General features: G+C 41.8%; 1 protein-coding gene across 4 annotated transcripts in view; it reads left to right on the forward strand.

Annotated features, from left to right (window-relative positions):
• DAB1 (DAB adaptor protein 1) overlaps positions 1-16,545 on the forward strand; it is a 1,277,266-nt gene that overhangs the window by 1,202,543 nt on the left and 58,178 nt on the right. For 3 of the 4 annotated variants that reach the window (XM_017877258.1, XM_017877259.1, XM_017877257.1), the window contains 5 exons: positions 1,031-1,162; positions 1,818-1,937; positions 2,395-2,433; positions 4,043-4,108; positions 10,836-10,895. In XM_017877258.1, the coding sequence (XP_017732747.1) occupies positions 1,031-1,162; positions 1,818-1,937; positions 2,395-2,433; positions 4,043-4,108; positions 10,836-10,895 (417 nt within the window). The remainder of the gene's footprint in view (positions 1-1,030; positions 1,163-1,817; positions 1,938-2,394; positions 2,434-4,042; positions 4,109-10,835; positions 10,896-16,545) is intronic. The other variant, XM_017877260.1, reaches the window with a different exon arrangement.

The raw sequence follows: 16,545 nt of genomic DNA on the forward strand, positions 1-16,545 counted from the left end.
TGGTGAACATTTTTTGTTGAGGCTCAGATAATGAAGGCACAAAGGTCAACTATAAAAGATTTTCAAATGACTAATTATCAATCTCAGTTTACTTTAGTTCAACAACTATAATCCAGGCATAGTGCAAGGTGCTAGGATGACAGGGATAAGGAAGACAGAACCAGGTGGGAAAGACAGACAAGGACTCATGCAAATATATCAGAGAAGGAAGACCTGTGAGAATAAGGAAGTCCAGGGACCAACATTGGAGAAATTCATCAGTTCAGTGTCATTAGAAAGTAAAGTTCTACAGAAACACAAATAGGGTGGAATTATTTCTCCAGGGAGAGAGAAGGCAAACCTTGTTCAGAGGAAGTTACACACAGGTGGTACTATTTCATATGGCCGTTGAAAGAGAAATAGGATTTGGACAAGTGAATAAAAAGAGTTGATGTTGCAGACAGAGAGACCTAGCAATGAAAAGTCTGAGAGATATGCATAGCCCCACCTCTACCCCCAGTGGTGACTTTGGACAAAACAGAGAAAAGCATTTATTCCTCAACACACTCTATCACCATCTGCTGGAAAAGTGTTGTCACCATGCACATCTATAGTTCTGAGTGTTAACAATACTCCCTGGAGTTGTACAGTGTACATCCTCCACCACAGCACACAGAGTCACTGAGAATTTAAGTAAATTCAATATCAATCCAAAAGTTGGACTGGGGTGTGTCATGAAAAAAAGATCAAATAGAAGCCTACCCATTGAAATAAACTGGCTGGCTCTAGCAAGCTGAATAAAGCCACCATTGCAGATGCTTATTCAGCATATGAACAATCCTGTGTTTCTCTCTGGTCACAGCATTAAGACCGTAGAGGGAAGCCTCCATTTTTCAAGGGCAGGCGTAGCTCTTTTTCTTTCCATCTGGACTAAACAGCTTTTCCAAAGCCCTTCGGGCCTGTTCACACATAGCTGAAACACATTTCTTATTGATCAACAGCTCGAAGGGAAAGTCCCCTGAAATATGTTCTTCATTTTTTTCTCTGATAGGCCCTTCAGCATCATCATGCTGTTCATGAAATATCCTACATTGCAAAGGACATTACAGATCACCGGGCCTTTGGATATGTTTGTGGGAAGGAAGGGAATCACAGATTTGTGGCCATAAAAACAGCCCAGGCGGTGAGTATCCCTATCCAAGAAGGGAGCCTTTCCTTGGAACTCTGGGAGGACAGTCCTGTGACTCCATTGGTCTTTGAGGGTGCACTCTGAGATATGACCAAGTAATGCATTTCCACTGAAGTTGCTGCTCACATTCCCATCTAGAAAAGATAAACAGACTTGAAGCAAGGAAACATGCTCATACCCATCCAGTTTATTCTTTTCTTTCTTTTCTTTTTTTTTTTTTTTACACTAATGGGTATTTCCTAATGACTAATTATTTTCCTTTCTGATTAAACTGGATGGAGGCACCATGTACAAATAAGTTGCCTTGTGTTCATAGCCTCATTTAAAAAGAAAATAAGAGAAAACAAATAGCTGTTTTGCATAAGGCCTACTCTAATTTTATTGTAGTCTAAATCACTAATAAATAAAAGCAATGCCTTTTATGCTTATGATTATTATGAATTTGCAAATATAATTAGTTGAAGAAATGAACTTTAGCCTAGATGCAATTTGCTAAACCAGTATAAACAAGGTAGAATTAATTAAGAATGGAATGCTTTCAGATTAATAGAAAAAGGAAGGGCTGTGGGTTGTCGCTGCAAAAACAAAAATTGGTTGCTGCATCTCAGTACCATTCCCTTATGATGTGCCTTACCACCTTTCACTCCAGGCTGAACCTGTTATTCTGGACTTGAGAGATCTCTTTCAACTCATTTATGAATTGAAGCAAAGAGAAGAATTAGAAAAAAAGGCACAAAAGGATAAGCAGTGTGAACAAGCTGTGTACCAGGTATACCTGTGAATTTATCCTTGCACTGCAGATCGGGGCTTCAAATAAACACATGTAAAAACTGACAATCGGGCCTTCTCTTCCTGCTGCCAAGTAGAAGTAAACGAAGATGAAAGATTCCTGTGTAAATTACAGGACCCAAAGCAAGCCATTAGAAATTATCCCTTATTCTCTTAAACTCTAGACATGTTAGATGAAGTGAAATCTCGAATCCAGAGAAAGATTTCAGGGGTGGAGGACCCAAGAAACACAATTGCTTTTGCTATCGTTAACAGTGGGGTGGAGGTGGGGGTGGCTCTAAGGGTTTTGACTTTTCTGTTTTTTCTGCCTTGATGACCCACCAGCCTCTTCTGCCCAGAGCTGGTTTCTTTACTCTCCTGTAATTTCTGAATGCAGTCTCACATCTCTTTCTTTATGTCCTCTGCTTTTCACCTTCCCTCTCCTTATTCTGCAATAGACAATATTGGAAGAGGATGTTGAAGATCCTGTGTACCAGGTAATTTCTGAAACTAGTTGGGGTTTTAGATTCAAGAGTGACTAGACCTGTGCCAGAGCCATTTTGTCAGAAACCTGAAGAATCCACTGACTGCAAAACCTGGAGAGAGACCAAGATTATTTCTGAGGGTGAGGGCTGCCAGCCCCTCCAGGAGCAAATTTCCATAAAAACTAACAGAAGTTTGGCCGGCATCAGTATCTTGGGATTTGGAGATCCGCTTCTCCCTTCTTGCCTCTGCCTCGGCCCCCTTCACAGTCTGTAAAAGTTTGATCCCAGAGCTGAATGTTTTCAAGAGTCTCTTGAATATTCTGAGTTCATTAGAGAGAATATGAATAATGAGGTGGCTTCTCTGAGTTAAGAACCAGAGGTGGGGGCTGACATTTTGGTAACATTTCAGCGCAGACCCAAAGGATGGTTTCTAAGCTTTAGAAAGGCTATGAGGAGGGCTCTCTGACCCTCGATGGGGCAAGCTGACCCTCCGATTACCTGGCTCATGCCATAGGAGCTGTTGGGAGGAAGGAAAGAGTGACCTTAAAGACACTTCTGCCCCTAGCTTTCTCTGGACTCTCTTCAAGATCTGCAGCTCAGTGGTGGGTAGAGAAGTGATCTCTCTTGGGGTCAAGTATATGGTCTGTTCAAACAGAGATGCAGAAAAAAAGGGAAAAGACAGCCTCTCCCTCCCCTGTGCTTATTCTCAAGGAGAAAGAGAAGCCAAAAAAAAAAAAATGACTTTTGAACACAAAGGAAAATCTTGACCTTACAGTTCTAACTGGGATGCATAGGTGTTCTTTGTGTGTGTGTGTGTGTGTCACATACGTATTTTATATAAATGCTTATTTTCACACAAAAAGCTGGTACTGCTACAATGAAAGTAACATAATATAGATAACTTGAAGTGGAAAAAGTATCTAGTGTATATGGCAAACAAAAGCCACAGATGCACGTAGTGACATGCTCTTGCTTGAGAATACTGAGGGCCAAGGATTTGTATATAATATGAGCTTCACCCTCTGGCTCACTGGCTTGCACAGAATGAAGAATAATAGCCTTTTTGAAATGTCTCAGTCCTGTAGAGTCTAAAACATGCACGTGGAAACATCGATTTAGCGTATTTTAAAGTGAGAATGTAAAATAAGGTGATATGTATGGGATAAAGGAGTTTGGGGCTTCCGAGCTCTTCAGAGTTTGTTTAGGATTTTGAGCCTTAGGGGAAAAGGGACGCCCCTCAACTGTAACCCATACTTTACAAAGTGTGGGATCCCAGGCATTCCAATGAGATAGCATTCATACTCATCACTACCAATGTATTCAGATATTACTGAGACAAATTGCCATTGAATGAAGAGGTTATATCTCCAGAAAGATCTGCAGAGGCTCAATGCAATCACTGCTGAAATGCTGACCAGCAGACCTGTGCAGTTTTCCTTAGGAAAGGCAGGAATGCACAAGGTACATTTTGTTTCAATAATTCAGTTGTGTCTTTAAGGTGTTTTCTCTTATGCCTGCTTCTTAAATGCTCACTGTGATGTGTATCTTAATTTCCAAATGCTTGTTTTTCCTTTCTTCTTTTTCACCTCTGACCTTTCCTTTCTGGCTGCTCCTGTAATAGTACATTGTGTTTGAGGCTGGACACGAGCCAATCCGTGATCCCGAAACGGAAGAAAACATTTATCAGGTATAAAATTGCTTGCCTCTCTTACCATTGCACCACTACTAGTAAATGCATAAATACACTGATAGTCTAAAGAACCAAGGGTTCTGTTGGTCATTCCTGGCTTGTTAAAATAACTTTGAGAGAATTGGCTTTTAGTTCCCCATAATTTCCCAGTAGTTTTCATGCCTTGTTGTTGATGTTTAATAGCCAGTTAGGTACAGTGTTTTACTTTTGAATATATCTTAACTATTTTAAGTAGAAGCAAAAATAAAATGTTCCATTTTACCAAGGTAATACACTGGAGAGCCGGTGTCCATTATACAGTTAGGATCCTTTATTTCTCAAAAAATTTTGCTCAACAAATTTCTTAAGAAGCCAACTCCGCTGCTGAAAATAAAGCACAAATTTAATTTCAAATGCTATGTGAAAACAATATTGAGAATATTAACTGAATGAAAGTACAGCTAAAGGCTTTACCCTTGTTTTTAATTGTGCAAAGAAAACTAAACTTTTTAAATTCATTTAGTTCTCACGAAGATATTATAAACTAGATATTTTAGTTCTGTTTTTATAGGGTGAGACTCAGAGAAGCCGAGTAGCTTTCTCAGGGTTGTACAACTATTTAGAGCCAAGATTCAAACCCAGGCATGGGTGTGAAGGCGAAGCTCTGGCTCCTTCTGCCATGGTCTTCCACCAAAGTGTCTGTGTAATTGCAGCGTAGCAGCACATCAAATAGATATGATGACCTGCCACTTTTCACTCATTAGTATTGTAGTCCCAATTTGAAATAGAAACATTATAGGAGAAGAAAAAATTTTAATGTATTTAATAAGTGATTTTAATGTTGTTAGTTGTGTGCTCTATTCTGCCTTGGGTTTGTATTACTTATATAATAAAAGTAAAACATTTTCAATTTCTATCAAATGCATAGAATTCTAAATGACTAAAATATAATGTTAGTTCTACCAAAAACTTGGTTTAAAGTTGTCAGCCTTGTTGAGTAATAATCTGAATATTTCTCTCCACTAGATCTATCTGGATTCCATTCAAATGTGAGGTTGTGCTTTGAGGTTTTGTTGAAAGTCGTAGCTTACCAAGTATCTTTAATAAGAAAAGTTGCATTTGTCCTGAGTGTCAGATTTTAAAGTATATACAACCTTACAGTATCTGAATATGAGGAGGAAAAATCCATTAACCAATCATCCTGGGAAGAGAGGGCCCCTTTTAAATAAAAGGAAGCTTTGCAGTATTAGAGGTTTCTGAATCCAGACTTAACTATAGTTGGCAGGGCTCCCGTTGAGCCCTGTGGGACTGCAGTCAGGGCCCAGTGGGGAGGGAGACATCCTAGTGTATTGGAAAGACCGGCTTTAGCTGGTGGAGAGCTGGGTTGTAGTCCAGGCTCTCTTGCCAGCTACCTTTGGCTGAGTGGTAGTGGGCACTTCTCAGAGTTAGTTTCACCCTTTATAAAACAGACGAACAGTTTTTCCCTAACTCACAAGCTCATGTGTAGAATGGAAAGAAGAGGTGTCATCATGGGTCACAGACAGTGGAGTCTGGCTGTGTGGGTTCAGTATTTTAGTACAAGTACCAACTCAGCCATTAATTTAATTGTCAAGTATTTTTTTTTTTCTCTGGGCTTCAGTTTACTCATCTGTAAAATGAGCAAGTAAAATACAGGGCTGTCTCAGGCAAGACCCTTTTCAGTTTTTTGCAATTACTGCTTTACCTTAGGATTTTGATTTTTTTTTTTTTTTTTTAAGAGAAGCATGTTGGCTTGTTTTACAGGATAATAAGACTCAGAAATGGTGGAGATGGGAAAATTTGCATGTGCACATGCGCTGATGGTGGGCCAGCTCTGTGAATGGGGTTTAAGTGCGATATCTTATTTCTCACAACAACCCCATGTGGCTTGAATCATTATTCCCACCTTACAGATAAGGAAAGTGAGGCTCACAGAGATAAGGTATCTTGCCCAGGGTCCCAGAACTAGCAAGAGGTAGAGCCCCCATTGCAGGTCCCTCTGACCTCTGTAAATAAAGAAATAAATCCTGAGGCTGCTCTCAGCTCAGAATCCCCTAATTCTGAGTTTCACAATTAGATTCTAAGTCCCTTTCAAGTCACTATCTAAAAATCACACTTGTTTTAACAGCTCTGACCTCCAGATCTTCCCATCTGTCCATCATTAACAGGAAGCTACCATTTAAGGGAATGAATATTTTATCTCCTTCTATTGGAAAAACCTCTGGTCATTCTCTTCTCCTCCTTTGCCAGTCTGCTGGGGCTCAATTTACTTAATAAGAGATAAGCTCTAGGACCTGAAGATAAGACTGGGCTTTTAAGGGGCTGCTATTAGGAGCCTCATTCTTTTTTCTTTTTTTTTTTTTCAAGGGCTTGTGAGTGTTCCATGGCTATTTCTCCTGAATTGCAGTGTTTGTTAATACTTCAGCTTGGTCCAGCCAGTGGTCTCAGCTTTTATTCACCTCCTTGTTTTCTGGAGTGAGGCAGACAGTCCTGGAGACTTTTAACTCTTTTGTGAACTTGAGTGGAGAACATAATTTTTGTATCTCAATTTTCTGGGCTATGAAATGGGGATAATATATTCTCTGCTCCTAGCAGTGATGTGAAAACATAAAACGAGGAGGAGAGCAGCTGGTTCATAGTAGGTTCTGTGTAAACGTGAGTTTCTCCTCCTTCTTTGCGTGTTTTCAGTTTCAGATGCTGTTGAAGATGTCTTATGATCATGTTTTAAGTGAAACAGAATATAACTTGCTCACCACATGTTGTCAGAGAGCCTAGCAGAAATCCTCAAGCTTGCTTCACTTTCCTATTTGTAACTCCAACAAAAGGGACATAGAGAGGCTTTTGAGTAAATATAACCTCTTTTTTGGAGATTTTTTGAGTAGTCTTGTTTTCCCAATTATATTAATAATAATAACTGTCTTTTGCTTTGCATGCCTCAGAAAAAGTTATTGGCTATATTAAAGTTATCAGCCTCCCAATACAAAACATTTTTACACATCACTTAATTTTAATCCTTCCAATAATGGTGACATAGGAAAAACAGCTACAATGACTATCATTTTGAACATAAGAAAATCAAGACGGGTGGATCATGAGGTCAGGAGATCGAGACCATCCTGGCTAACACGGTGAAACCCCGTCTCTACTAAAAAAAATACAAAAAACTAGCCGGGTGAGGTGGCGGGCGCCTGTAGTCCCAGCTACTGGGGAGGCTGAGGCAGGAGAATGGCGTGAACCCGAGAGGCGGAGCTTGCAGTGAGCCCAGATCACGCCACTGCACTCCAGCCTGGGCAACAGAGCGAGACTCCATCTCAAAAAAAAAAAAAAAAAAAGAAAAGAAAGAAAAGAAAAGAAAATCAAGTTCCTTCAATTTAGGTGCTGAATACAAGGTCGGAACCTACGATTCTAAATCTAGTGTTCTTCAATACCTGAACAGGCTTCCTATATAAGCAAGATATCAGCTTTCCACATGGCCATTTTCCAAGTTCATTCATTCAAAAACCTCTGTTAACCATTCAATCCATGTCAAGTATCATTATTTTTAAATGATGATGAGTCACCAGGAAATGTTACCCAACAAAGCCTGGAACTGCCTCTCCACACTATTAATTAACATGCTGCCAAAATAAAAGTAAAAGTGTCTTCTGTATGTATAGTACGTAATGTGCTGTTTTTAGAGTAATTTAACATCTATTCGCTTGTTCATAAAAAAAAAAAAAGATTATTTATAGAACAAATAAATGACTGGACACATGGAAAATCACATGCATCCGGCACGGGGATGGGATGGTGACCATGGCATGGCTCCCACCCTCAGAAGTTTATAGACAGCCCCCTTAGATGCTCACAATGGGCAGATGGGGCAACTGAAGTTCAGAGAGCAAAGCGACTCTCTGAGTCGCAGCCTGTGGCAGACCCAGGATTTGGAACCACCAGTCTTCTGGTTCCTTTTGGTCTGAAACTTTTATGTCTCTAAAATATTGTGTTACTGAAGCCTTTTGTGTAAACAGAATGGAACAACTAAGCACAGATGACAGCGAGGACCATGCGTCTTAGCCCTCATGGACTGAATCCTTGGCGATTAGGCATTTCTTTGTTCACCAATATTTACAGCTGTGGTTACAAGGATAATAAAATATCCCAACCTGCCCTCAGCAAGCTTATAGACCCTGGAACAGTTACAATGTGGTGCAATAACCCTCATGATGAGATAAAGCACACTTTACACTCTATTTCAGTAGTCTGATTACTTTTCCATCTCGCAATAAGACAAGGAGCTTTGTTAAATCAGGGGCCGTATCCATCATGTTCACCATCATTGTCCCAGGGAATGCATGATGCATGACACATAATACATACTTAGCAACTTTTATTTTTTAATGAAAGTGCATCAGAGGTTACAAGAGTACAGGGGAAGGCTCCAAACAAGGCCTAGAGAATCAGGCAAGGCTGCCAAGAAGATATCCCAGCTGAGATAAATCTTAAAGGACAAACAGGCAGATTGATATCTCACCCATGGGAGAGCCAAGTAGAGAAACGTTTTCAATTATGCACAGTTTGGGTTTATCCATTCCACCGCTTCTTCTCCGTTTGCAGGGATAATTGAGAGGCAGCTGTGGTTCAACTGTGCTAAGTGCCCGTAGTGAGCAGTGAATTACGGGCAACAGAATGTTCTTCATTTTGCTCAGTAAAGGGTGAGCTAGTAAAAACAAAAGTGAGGGCTGGTAATTTATTGGCCCTCATTAACAAGGACTCTGTAGGCATTCTTAGTGGGTTTCTTTTAGATGGCGCTCAGTTATCAGGAGCAAAGAAATGACATTCTTCGCTGGCTACTTGCACAGTGAAGCTTGCAAGAGCAGCTCTGGAAGTGTACCACCGACACAGCCATGCTCACTCAGTTCTGTTTTCTGCAAGAGTGTACATGAGCTTCTGGGAACATAGGATGTGATGTCAAAGAAAAGGCCCACTTGAAACAGCTGTCTGAATAATGTAGCAGTCAAATGGCAAACTCCCTGGGCTCAAGCTTTTGGCTTCCCCATTCATGGATTGCACTCACAGAGTGAGTTGAATCACACAAACTACTCTGTTCAAGGGCCTCAGGGTCACAGGTGTTCTAGGGCAAATATCTCTACTGCCAGAGATATTTTTCTCCTCTGCAACATGGGACCCACTGAGTTCTTACCTGACAGACCTGCCTTGAGGATTGCATGAGAATACATATAAGACACAAATGTTTAGAACAGCGCCTGGCACATAGGAAGCACCCAGTCCATGTTAGCTCACATTATTAATAATAGATGTCTTGTTTGGCCACCAGAAAGAGCTGGATTTGGACCTGGCCACTTACCAGCTTTCAAGATTTAAGCAAAGTCCCTAACATCTCTGAGTCTCACTTTCTCCTATTTAAAGTAGAGATAGTAATACCAAATTCTTAGAGTTGTTGCAAGGATTTTAAGTTAAAATGAGATGAAAAGTATCAAAGGGACCTACAGAATAAACTCAAATTCTTACTTCTTATAGAACAATGGTGTAGGTAGCTAGCTTAAGCCTAAAAGATACTTTTCCTTCGCTATTCCCCACATTTCTCTATCATACGTTTACCATATGTCTCAGCAGACATTTACTGAGAGCCTACTGGGTGTTAGGCACTATGCCTGCTCTTAAGGAGCTCCCAATATGATGGAAAGAAAGGCATGTTGTCAGACCATTATAAAACCACTGCTGGCTGGGTCCTGCTATGGGAGTGTGAGCTAAGCTGTGACAGTTGCTGGGAAAGGAACAACTAATGAGTGCTTCCAATCTGGAATCTTTCAGTGAAAAACCCTTGGTTGACTCATTTGAAAAGTAGTCAACATATCCACTATTGTTAGTATCATAAGATGTGTTCATATATATTTATATGATGTGTCAGTAACTAAAGTAATTCTTCTAACACATTTACAGTATTATGGTATGTAATAGTGTTGTGTATCTAATATCCATTTTCTCACTCAGTCCTCAGAATAACCTGAGTAAGAGGCAGAGCTGATAGTAGTGAAGCTTGGAGGAGCTCAGTGACCTGCTCAGGCTGTCACAGTTAGCTCATAACACAGTGAGACCAGATGGATGAGTAAGAGAAGGGAGGAAGATGCAGATTAATGTTAAAAGCCCTCAACATCTTCTGCATACTAGGCCCACACTTTCCATACCACTTGTGGGCCTTTTTCTTCCATGAATACCTTCCATAATTATCAGATGGCTTGTGTATGATCCCAATAGAAGATGTGCTTTGTGCTAGGATCTTCATATTTGCTATATTTTAAATAGCCTGAATCTCAGACTCAGCATTGAGCAGTTTAAGCTCAGCTACAAACTGTTTCTAATCACTTCGGGAGCAGTATAGCACCTCCCTGGGCCTCATTTTTGTCTAAGGAAATGAGGATTTTTTTTCACCGCGTGACTTCTGAAGTCTATGCAGGTTTCTAGTCTTTGATTCTGCGAGGAGTCCGATAGCAGAGACGACCTATAAACCTTTGTTAAATGATGCCCACTCCCTCTCCCCATCTGATGCTCTTAAGGGAGGGAGACTGGCCTGATACTTTCCCAGTTAGAACAGGTTCCCGTGGGCTTATCCTGGGGGCCATTCTCAGATACCTTTAACCAGGTTGCAGTTGAAGTCTGGTTGCTTTGTTCTTTAAAATTGGAGTACCAGAGTGTTTTGACTGTGCTGAATTTAATTCTTCCATAGGTTCCCACCAGCCAAAAGAAGGAAGGTGTTTATGATGTGCCAAAAAGTCAACCTGTAAGTGTAAGTACATCTCCTCTCTACTGCCAGGTTTCCGCGACCTGGATTCACACTGAGGCTATGTCTACAGCCTGTGGAAGGAGACCCTTCTCCTGGAATGAGTGTCATGGCCCCCCATGTTTCTGCTGGGGACTGCATGCTGGGGAATCTTCAGTGGGCCGGAGGAAGGAGACGTGAGGCAGAAACGGTAGCGCTGAGGAAAGGGTGCCAATCTAAATGAAGGTCTGGTCCCACAAGTGGGCGTGAGTTGAATCATGCAAACTGCTCTGTTTAAGGGCCTCAAGGTCCTAGGTATTCTAGGGCAAAAGTCTCCAGCCATGGTTTAGAAGAAATAATTCTTCTAACATATTACAGTATTATGGTATCTAATAGTGTTGTGTATCTAATATCCATTTTCTCATTCAATCCTCAGAATAACCTAAGAGGCAGAGTTGATAGTAGTGAAGCTCAGAGGAGCTCAGTGACCTGCTCAAGTGGAGGATAGTGTTTTTGTTGTTGAAAGAGAGCTGCCCATCTAATTTGAAAGTGATTGAGAAGTTTCAAAGGGACAGTAGGAGAAGGGCTGGCCAGGGCCTTTGGGGTATACAAAAGTTCAGCCAGTGGGTGAAAATTTTGGAAAAGGTCATGTGCAGTGGGCTTGTGGAGAACCCAAGACGCATACCACATTAAAGACAACAAGGTCCAGTGGATCTGGACCCCATGTGTTGGGGGGACTCCTGGGAATCTGGGACAGAACCGTAAATTCCCAGCTCTGTGGTACTGCTCCAAACCACTGAAGTGCCCAGAACTCATATTTAGGACCTCCAACTGGCAGGCAGAAGGCAACTTCTGTACATAATTCAGGCAGCTCTGGGGAGCCAGTGAAGGCTCTTGAGGAGGGGGCACATATGACTTTGCCACGGCCAAGGAACTAGCGTGTTCAGTCACTGTTGACCTCATTCATCTCAACAATGAGTGGACAGAGAAGGTGTTTTAAAGTCAGGTAGATCCTCAACAATGTCAGTTCTGTCTCTGACAGAACTGTTGTGAGGCTAAAATAGTTCTACCTGGAAGAATAGTTCTACCTGGAAGAACAGACACTGTTGTCTGTTCTGGACCCCACAGTAAGACAGGGATAAAGACACACCTGCATGTTTAACAATACGATTAACAAGGGGATGTGAAACTGCATTCCATGAGGAGCAGCTGAAGGACACAGAAATGTTTGGCCTGGATAAAAGAATCCATAGATACGAAATGGGACTCCAAAGGCCACTGTATGGAAAAGGGATTACCTTGTTCTGCGTCAGCCAAATCCTGGAACTGAGACTAGTGAGTGGCACTATAAGTCAGCTCAAAGTGAGGCTGACCCTCCCATAGTCAGAGCTGCTCAGGTGCAGACCAGCTGGCACCTCAGAGAGTGAGCTCACCATTCCCGGAGCTATGCAAGCAAGCCTTGCAGACCCCTTGTCAGAAAGATTACCAAGGCGATTCACACATTGCATAGGGAGATGGATAGGAGAGCTCTGGAGGTCCTTCCAAACCTGAGATTCTGTATTCTCCAAGTTGGGAGTCTTTCTGGTCCATTTGCATCCTTGCCCGCCCCCTTCTCCCTTTTCCTTTAGTGAAACTTCTTTCTGATCAGTGTCCATTTCTCTAACCCACTCTTCCAGGATCTTGAAACCACCGTCTCTGACCTAAACATGGCTTCTGAAACCTGTACGTGTTAGTTTTCATGAAAAAGCATATCCAGATGCGGACCCGTTTTCAAAAACCCAAGTCTAGGGACCCTATTCTGTGTTGTGCTGCTCAGGGAAAAGTAGTTTTTCTCCCTAAGGCCTTTGCACCTCATCAGGCCCCCTTGTCACCAAGACATTGGCCTGCTCTTCATGTTTCAATTTGGTCCATTCCCCATGATACCATTCTCTGCAATTCAATTTGTGCCTGAATTGCCACACTTGCCCCTAACAGGTTTAGATATGTAAGGAAACATGCTCCAGTTGCTACCTTGGTTTTTGTGAATTTATTAATGATTATGGCCACACCATCTTCAAGCTTAATAGTTCCAGAAAAAAAAAAAAAAAAATCCAAGCTCCTTTGCCTGAGATACACAGGCAGGCTGCCTGCAGGTCCCCTCTCCAACCTATGTGTCTAGTCTACTTCCTTCTGGTCCAGCCCTACTGAAATCTTTTTGTGTTTGTTTGTTTTACCCCCTCGCCCCCACTCTCTCTGCAGCCTTCCCCCAACATTCCAACTTTACTTCTCCCAGCATTCCAACTTTACTTCCCCAGCATTCCAACTTTACTTCAAACTTTGTGTTCTCAGGGGGACTTTCTGGACTTTCCCTCTGAACAACAACAGCAGATCACTCCTGCCTTTGTGCCTTCATTCCTCTGTCAATAGTATTTCTTCCCTGTTACTTCCTTGAATGTTCTGGGGTCCTTGTGTTACCAGATGCAAGCCTATGGCCTGGTATATGAAAGCCAGGTGCAATATAGCTGCTTTAGGAACATTTAATAAATATATGAAGGGCAGGCGTGGTGGCTCAGGCCTATAATTCCAGCACTTTGGGAGGCAGAGGCAGGCAGATCATGAGGTCAGCCTGGCCAGCATGGTGAAACCCTGTGTCTACTAAAAATACAAAACATTAGCTGAGCATGGTGACTTGTGCCTGTAATCCCAGCTACTTGGGAGGCTGAGGCAGGAAAATTGCTTGAACCCAGGAGGCGAAGGTTGCAGTGAGCCGAGATCACGCCACTGCACCTGGGCGACAGAGTAAAACTCTGTCTCAAATAAAACAAAATAATAAATATATGAATGACTCTATCTGTAGAAGGAATTTATGAAAATCCCTGGTAGAATTAAGAAAGACCCTGTATTTCTGACTCCAAAATAATCATTAAGGAAATGCACTAGAAATTTTCCTTGCAAAATATCTGGGCTGCCTGAATGGCATGCAGTAGCTCCCAACCTGCCATTCTCTCAGAGTCCTAGAACCAACTGATGGTAATGATGACTTTTCCATGAGCTATTTTCAACATTTTCGGAAGCCTAAGAGAGGTAAGAAGTAAAAACCTCAGGTTATTGTATAGAGACAGGTGGCTGCAGTTGGAATCTGCACTCCTTCTCTTCCTACCTGTGAGACTTTTGATATATTTCCTTGCCTCAGAGACTCAGTTTTCTTTTTTACCAAAAAAGATGATTGAACGTAATTAGAGGACAGAGTAGTATATGTATTGGAAAGTTGATCCCACTTGCCTAAGCCTCCCAGAGACAATACCAAATACCACACACCCCTCCCTGCTCTGGGATCTTCCTGCCTTCCAGGCTTCCCATAGTAGACCTGCCTCTCTGATGAATACACACTCCCTACAGTACCTCTGTACTCTGAAAACCCTTGCCTCTCACTGTTTACTCCTTCACTACCTTTCCCTTAGCCATAAAGACAAATACAAGAGATAACTCAATTAGGGTATGTTAAGCAGCTTCCAGAAAGTCATGAGACTTCCACAAGTTTCCCATAAGAAGAGAAACTGCCCAGTGGCCTGTTCCACCTGGTTTCATTTTTTCTAGGTTCAACCTGGTTTCATTTTTCTCAGGTTTAGCTCTTCGCAGAGCCTGGTCTTCAGAGTGAGGTCTGGGTGTAGTTCTAACCACAGCCACTTCCTAAGAGTCCCTGAGCTGCTTTTTGCATCTCTGATCCTCTATGTTATTATCTACATAAAGAAAATAATATTACCTTTGCTTTGTTTGGAGGATTAAAGGAGACATGTATGCAAAACCCTTAACAGAAGATGTGAATTACGTAGCATGAGAACATATCCACACATTGCTATTTCAGGCAGCGCTCTAGCAAACACTTCTCACTGAGCCAGGGATTGGCAGCTATTCTAAGGGATTACACACCCTCTCTGGGAAGCCTTCCTTACCCCAAATAGAGTATTCAATCTCTCTGGGCTACCTTTAATACTTCTCTTTGCAATGATCCTAATGGATTGTCATTTTCTCTTAACATATTTATGTGAACCATTGGACTTTGAGTTCCTCGAAAACCTTGGCAGAGATCACATCTCATGCAGCTTTGTAATCTCAGCACCTAGCATGGTGCCTGAAACATACTTCCCATTGAGGACTATGGTAGTAATCTAAGCTATGAGAGATACCGGGGTTTGAATCCTGGCTTCATTACTGGCTATGTGACCTTGAGTGAGTCCTTTACTCTATTCAGTCTTTGGTCTTCTCAGCTATATAATGGTGATGTGAAAACCAAATTCACTGAGTTCTGAGAGTTTAGATTAATAACAGTGATTACTCAGTGTGCACTGGCAATTACTAGACACTTACTAAACGTTTTGTTGCACTGAACTACTCACCAGGAGTTGTCACTTTTACTCCATACCTCCTTGCATTGCGAGTCCATTGAGGACAGGAATCATATCATTCATGTCCTGATTACAGTGAGCATCAGCACAGAGTAGCTGCTCAAGTGGTAAGTGAATGAATAAAAATAAAGGAACAAATGAATCCCTGTGTAAGGAATGAATGAATAAATGAATGCCTGTAGACTCAAAGCTCATCTATTGTCCATTAAGTTCTTTTTCCTTCTGGGGCCAAAGACACTGTGTCAAACTAAGACAGTGTTGATTCTCAAAGAAGCCCTCTTGCCTGGCCCTTCTTCCACTTTGCGTTTAACCATTCTTGCCCTGTTCCACCTGCAGCCTCCATAAATATGCATTTTTTTTTTTTTCATAGCTTGGATCACCAAGCAGACAGGTGGCCTTCTGAACACAAACCCACACACTCACTCACCTGCATTCACTCCCCTCCTACATCAGGAACTCAGCATCAGGCAAAGCCATGATATCATGCTTCCTTGGCAGGGTTATTTTTGATTTTTGTTTTTTCATCCTACCTAGGGTTGGATTTTTTCCTTCTAGGGCCCCATGGAAAGTGTTTAAAGTCATTAAAACTCTTTAAGTTTTCTGAAGAGGGGCCTGTAACTTATAAACTATTAGGGACACAATCTGATAGAATTAAGAATCAGTAGGCCGGGCACGGTGGCTCACACCTATAATCCCAGCACTTTGGGAGGCCAAGGCAGGTGGATCACGAGGTCAGGAGATTGAGAGCATCCTGGCTAACATGGTGAAATCCCGTCTCTACTAAAAAATACAAAAAAATTACCTGGGCGTGGTGGCGGGCACCTGTAGTCCCAGCTACTCGGAAGGCTGAGGCAGAAGAATGGCATGAAACCGGGAGACAGAGCTTGCAGTGAGCCTGGATAGCCCACTGCACTCCAGCCTGGGCAACAGAGCAAGATTCCAGCACAAAAAAAAAAAAAAAAAAAGAATCAGTACAGTCCTTCTACCCCAAAACCCCTGTAACTATTTGCATGTCACAGAAGGCTGGAGAAAGGATTTGGGCCCAGTGAATCTGCCAGATACTTGTCTAAAAACCATGAAAATTTTTGGATTTTAAGAGCATATCAGTTACATCCCTTGCCTTGTCTTAGATAATATGCAATTAGAGATGGCAGTTACATAGTCCACTTCTCAAACCACATTTAGCTACAGACTTTCTTTGTAAAAATTAAAATTTTATATGACAATATAATATACAAGAGAAACAGGCAAAAAGAGGAGTCCTATGCACTATCCACAGTCTGTATATGAAA

Source organism: Rhinopithecus bieti, unplaced genomic scaffold (assembly GCF_001698545.2).
Source record: "Rhinopithecus bieti isolate Rb0 unplaced genomic scaffold, ASM169854v2 scaffold_6380, whole genome shotgun sequence".
NCBI lineage: Eukaryota > Metazoa > Chordata > Mammalia > Primates > Cercopithecidae > Rhinopithecus > Rhinopithecus bieti.